The following is a 6,000-nucleotide window of genomic DNA, read 5'->3' as shown; positions in this document are numbered from 1 at the left end:
CGTTCGATCGCCTTTTTATTTATTTTTTCTTTAATTTTACTTTTTTTTTTTGTAAAGTTTGATAGCAAAAATAATTTATACCATATTTAAAAGAAATGTAAACAGTAGAAGTTTTATTAATTTAGCAAAAAAAAAAAAAAAATATATATATATATATATGTGTATATATATATTTTTATTTTCTTTTTTTTAATTAAACCGAGATTTGTACGGTAGGTAGCGATGTGTTCATCTTAGCAACGGAAGGCAACGAGCACCGGGTAAACATGTCGGACGCAGACGATGATTTTATATGTGATGATGAAGAGGATTACGGTTTGGTATGTCGTAATAAATATCGTATTTCCGTACAAAAATACACATATGGATCTATGCTACTTATGTACACGTAACGTCAAACATAATATATTTAAAGAATATGTTTTGTTCAATATTTTTTGCTAAGCCTATTTAACTCTTCGTAGGTAATCTACAGATTTTAATTTTCTCCAATATAATTCACGTATCTGATAAGGATGTTGTTTATCAAAAATTATGAACGCCTTCCTTATTATTTTCATAATAAAATTACAAAAAATGCTTGACAAAATAATAAATCAGATTTCTTCTTACTTTCATCATTCAACAAATAACAATTAGATTAAGTATTTATAAAACATTTTAATTGTTACATTCACGTGATATAAACTTAAAACACTTACTGTTACATTACTGTAAATCAAACTTACATCATAATATATTCATTTTGATGCTAGTAGAAAGTTATTTTAATCAATTAATAACTTGTCAGTTTATAAAAAGATATTAAAATTACATACTTGAAACATAATCAATTGTTTAATACTGTGTTCGATTCCAATTATATTATTTGTAAAATTAGTAGAAGATATAAATACCGTATTTACTTGCGTATAAAATGAGGTTTTTTTTAATTCATTTTTCACTGCTTTGAAAACCTAGGTGGTCCTATATGTGCGAGCAAAGGATTCTTTGGGTTTTTGTGAACCATATATTTGCTTTGTTTTTTGCCAGATGCTCTCTCTGGTGTTTAAAAACACAAGTATTTTATCTGGGTCGTTTGAATTGTTCTTGTGTATTGTTGGGAGTAAAAATGAATAGTGTTAGGAAAAGCAAATTGAATTCCAAATTGAAATTCCAAAATCACACGGGAGCTCAATATAAGTTTTAATTCATTCCCACATGAAAATGAACGATATTCAAAAATTGAAATTTGCAGAAACTCGTAAGTGTAATCGACAGAGAGTATATTCGACCGTTAAGAATTGGCAAAAAAAAGATTCCCATTGTTTTTATGTGAACAAATTATGTTGTCGATTTTACAAGATTTTTTTCTTAAAGATTAAAATGCCAGTAATTTTTGCAGGACAATGTGTGCATTTATATGCATTTGATATTGTATTTGTGATTAAGCGAAATAAAATTAGAACTGTATTAATAAATCTAATTTTCTTTATTTCGATCTTTAAAGTCACACCTTGTCCTACATGCAAGTAAATATGGTATATCTTTAAAAATTTTCTAAGTATATATAAAAAAATTATTATTTGTTTGTTCTGATTTAAATCAGAATTAACAAAGTTTTGTCTTTACTTTATTCTTGGAGCTTTATAGTTCAACTTTCTTGCATGTTAACAATATTTGATTGAATTTTATATCATATTTTGTTTACTGTGTCATACTAAATTTTGGGTGATTTGCTTTTAAATTGTATAAATCTCTATCATAAAATAAAATGTTTAAGAATGTTTTTAATATTTATGGCTTTTTGAATAAAGTTAATTAATATCAAAAGTACTTTATTGATATTAAAGGTGTTTTGACAATGAATTATCATATTTTCAATTTTTCTGATTGATGTGTAGTTCACAAGCTTGTGTCAGCATGATTTTTTTCTTTTTTTGAATAAACTACTCCATAAGAAAATTTAAAAATTTTCTTTTCTTTTTAACAGTGACAATAAGTAAACTTTTTATATTTATTACACACTGATTTTTTCAAAGTGAGATTTTGCAGTTCTGTTATATTTTTAAAAATTTAATTACTGATGCTATTGGTATCATATTCAGATATAGCATATGTAAATTGATAAAAGAAAATAATAATAATTTATTTAATACTTTCAGCAATTTTGTTTTTATATAAACTTATATTATTAATCTATAGGCCTATTTGTCTAATTCAAAAAAACTAAATGGATTTTTTGCATTTTGAATAACAGTACATTATAGTACTGTATTATTTTATACAAACATATAAAAGTAAATAGTGCTTTTTATTGAGATTTGCTTTTTTAAATTCTCTACTTTCATTTTCATTCATTGAAACAAATTTTTATAAAGAAAAATTCAAGTTCTGTTTGAATGTAAGATCTTAAATTTTTGAATGTAATATTTTGTGTACATTCATACATAGGCCTACACAAATCTATATTTTTAACTTAAAATGCTCTTATAAAAGAGTAACTTATATATCACTTGATTTATGATATAAAATAGCATGTAAATTTTTAAATAAATATAAAAATTTGGTAATAATATATATAAATAAAATAAATGATTATACAAGCACAAAAACAAACTAAATGAAAATATAACTGAAATAAAATTAAGCAAATAAATAAATTAAATAAAAAACATACAGTACAAAATTACTAAATAATTTATATACAAAATCCTAAAATTTTAATTAAACATATATTTATTATATGTGTAAAAGTTCTATTAGTTTTTGACAAATAAAATTGAAAATAACATACCACCGTGGTCAAAGAAATCTATAATCTATTATCTAATGTTATAAAACTGTTATTTTTATAGTAATTAGAAAATGGATTATATTAACTTAGATTAATGTTATCTTATATAGGATATAACATTTACAGTGAAAAACTGTAACAAAACAAAAAAAATGCTTTCTCTAGTAGTATTCTTTGTACTGATTAGTTACAAATACATAATTGCATTTTTTTTTTGTTTTCTTGTATTCTTATATTAATATTTGATATATTTTCTAAGGAAATATATCAAAAGAATTTTCAGTTTACAAAAGAATATTTTCAATTTAAATTTGATTAATCCTATACTTTAAATATACTGTATAAAATTATAATTTAGATTTTTCTAACACATTTTCCTAATATTTTTTAAGATGTTATTATTTGAATATAAAAAACTTATTTCATTTTTCATTTTAGAACTTCTATATAGAATACTGTCATCATTTATATCCTCAATTTTTAATCTATAATCTATAAATTCTCAAATTAAATTTTTGTTATATATATATATATATAACAAAAATTTAATTTATATATATATAATTTATATAATATAATAATAATATATATAATATATTTAATAAATATAATATATATATATATATATAATTTTATATATATATATATATATATATATATATATAAAATATAAATAGTTTTTTCTTTCACATAAGCAGTAATTTCATTATTTTGTTGTTTGTTTATAAGTTTTTGTTTATTTTAATCATCTTTTCTTTTAATCTTATGCTTATCTTACATTATAAATTTTGTATAATTAACTCTTAAACAATTTTCACTAATAGATACGGTACACATAAGATTAAATATATCTTCCACAACCTTTAGATTTCTGGTACAAAATGAATATAGTCATTTGCAAACGACAAAGAACCTGATGAAGATCTTGGTTAAAGATCAAAACCGTTAGTTCAGTGACTATATTCATTTTGTACCAGAAATCTAAAGGTTGTGGAAGATATATTTAATCTTATATGTACCAGTATTTATTAGTGAAAATTGTTTCTACAGTACAACATAATTGTATATTACTATCACTCTTTCTGGTTTTGTTTATTTTGATTGTTATCCCAACATTTGTGTTTTATTCTGTAAATTATAGAGTAATTTCCCTTTTTGTCATTTCTAGCCATAATTTACATAGTAGAATACTTCAAATGTCTTCTATATTCTATAACAAAAGAAAACGATGGAAGAATTTGTGAGTTTAGTATCCTCTCTCACTGAATTGCACAATAAATAGAATCAGTTCCCTCTACAGATTTGATATGCTATTTGGATATAAGATATAATCTGTATTTATATAGTAAGAATATTTTTATGTCCAAATTATGAATAGATATGTATGGAAACAATGTATAAAACTTCTGACTCTGGTTCCTGAATTTTTAAAATTCTGACACTCACTCCAATTTCTCATTTTTGAAATCTCTAATTAATTCATGAAAGTTCAACATGTGTTACAGATTGAACCTCACTAGTTCAGCAAGTTTGAGTGCAGACAGGTGCCAGAGTAACTGATTTTCTGAATCAGTGAAACATAAGGTAAATGGCAATATGGTAATATCTGTACCTGTAAAATAGCATCAGCCATTATAAGTAAGCTGTTGCAGATGTGAACAATATGTGGAATTCTAACTTTTAAATTTGTAAAAGCATTGTTAGAATAACTCCCTTGGCAACAAATAAGGTGTTGGTTACTTGATTGTTAGAATACTTCGTACACTCAAACCTGTTTTTGTGCGGTCTTTTTTTGTGCGATTTTTTATACGTGCAATGTGTTTTGTGCAATTATTTTTGTGCAGTATACCAATTTGATTGAAATTCATATACCGCACACAAAAATCACACAAAACAAATCACACAAATAAAAAATCGCACAAAAATAGACCGCACAAAAACAGGTTTGAGTGTATAAAATAATTAACACTACAGTGTTGCAGCATGTTAGAATCGTTATAGAATACTTTGACATTCCAATTTAGCATGATAGAAATTTTTGTTAGTTTTTAGTCAGTAGATCTGATGTTGGTTTATAAGGTAGGCTGACTGTTTGTCCAATGATTAAAATATTTGCTGAAAAATTGGATAAGATTATTCTTTGTGTTTTAAAGTTGATAAGTTCAGAAACTATCCTAAACCGTTGAAACTGACAGAGTAGTGCATCCTGGATTAGTGAAGTTCAACCTGCAGTAATGATAAATCATAATAAAATAGGAAATAATACTTAAGATAGTTTCTCACTACACATAAATCATCAAGCTACTTTTTAGACTTATAAGCAGTACTGTAGTCATGCCTGAGCATATCAGGATACTGCCCTGATACTTTTTTTTACAGCAGGGCAAAGCCCTTGTACTTTGTGAACATCTAGATTTGACTTTAGACTATGTAGGCCTACTTTGGCCAAAAATGGAGAAAATTACTTTTTGTACAGTTTTTTGTGCTGATTACATGTATATAAGTCATTTTTTGGAACATTTAACCCATTTTGCAGATATTGCACCACAAAGTTGCACTTTGCCCATACAAAATTTTATAGACAAACTCGGAGCACCATTTAGTGTCTTATCACTTTTAAATTTATAACTTCATTACTGTTTATAACCTATGTTTAAGTCTATATAGTTTAAGTAAAAGTTTAAGTTTATATTGAAGTTATCTTTTTACTGACTCCAACTCTACCAAAATTGTTTCTAATTCTGACTTCACATCCCTGATTAAAAATTCAAATTATTATAACTCTTGATTCTGCTGTTGTTTACTGTAGTGTTTCCTGAAGCTTGGGGTCTTTGTGTGTTTTCATAAAGATGCTCTGAAAATATATTTGATTGATGATTTTTAGTTCATTGTAAAGCTTTTCTTTATTTCATTGCTGTTTTTCTTTTTAGTTTGGTATATAATTTTGTTTTTTGCTTTTTGTTGTTTTCACAAGAGGTTGTTTTATAGTTTATGAATAAAACATAAAAATATAAACATCTTACGAAACCTGTTACATTACAATAAAGCTACATTAACTGTCATATAATATAGGACTATATATTGGTGATAATAATTATGAATTACTGATTAATATGTCCCTAGAGCAGGCATGTCAAACATGTAGCCTGCCAATACATAGGTTGCAGCCTGCCGAAACTTTTAAAAAATTTTTAAATATCCAGCTTTGATGCTTGAAGTTGGAA

The 6,000-nt window shown here is 24.9% G+C and overlaps 1 protein-coding gene across 1 annotated transcript in view; it reads left to right on the top strand.

Annotated features, from left to right (window-relative positions):
* The first annotated feature begins 216 nt into the window (after window positions 1-216).
* alien (COP9 signalosome complex subunit 2 alien) overlaps window positions 217-6,000 on the top strand; it is a 71,775-nt gene continuing 65,991 nt past the window's right edge. The window contains exon 1 of the mRNA XM_067282903.1: window positions 217-320. Coding sequence (XP_067139004.1) covers window positions 267-320 — 54 coding nt within the window. The 5' untranslated portion in view covers window positions 217-266. The remainder of the gene's footprint in view (window positions 321-6,000) is intronic.

The sequence above is a fragment of the Centruroides vittatus genome, unplaced genomic scaffold, assembly GCF_030686945.1.
Source record: "Centruroides vittatus isolate TY-2023 unplaced genomic scaffold, ASM3068694v2 contig_971, whole genome shotgun sequence".
NCBI classification, from domain to species: domain Eukaryota; kingdom Metazoa; phylum Arthropoda; class Arachnida; order Scorpiones; family Buthidae; genus Centruroides; species Centruroides vittatus.
Note: the sequence above shows the minus strand (reverse complement) of the source record. Positions and strands in the feature narration are given on the sequence as shown.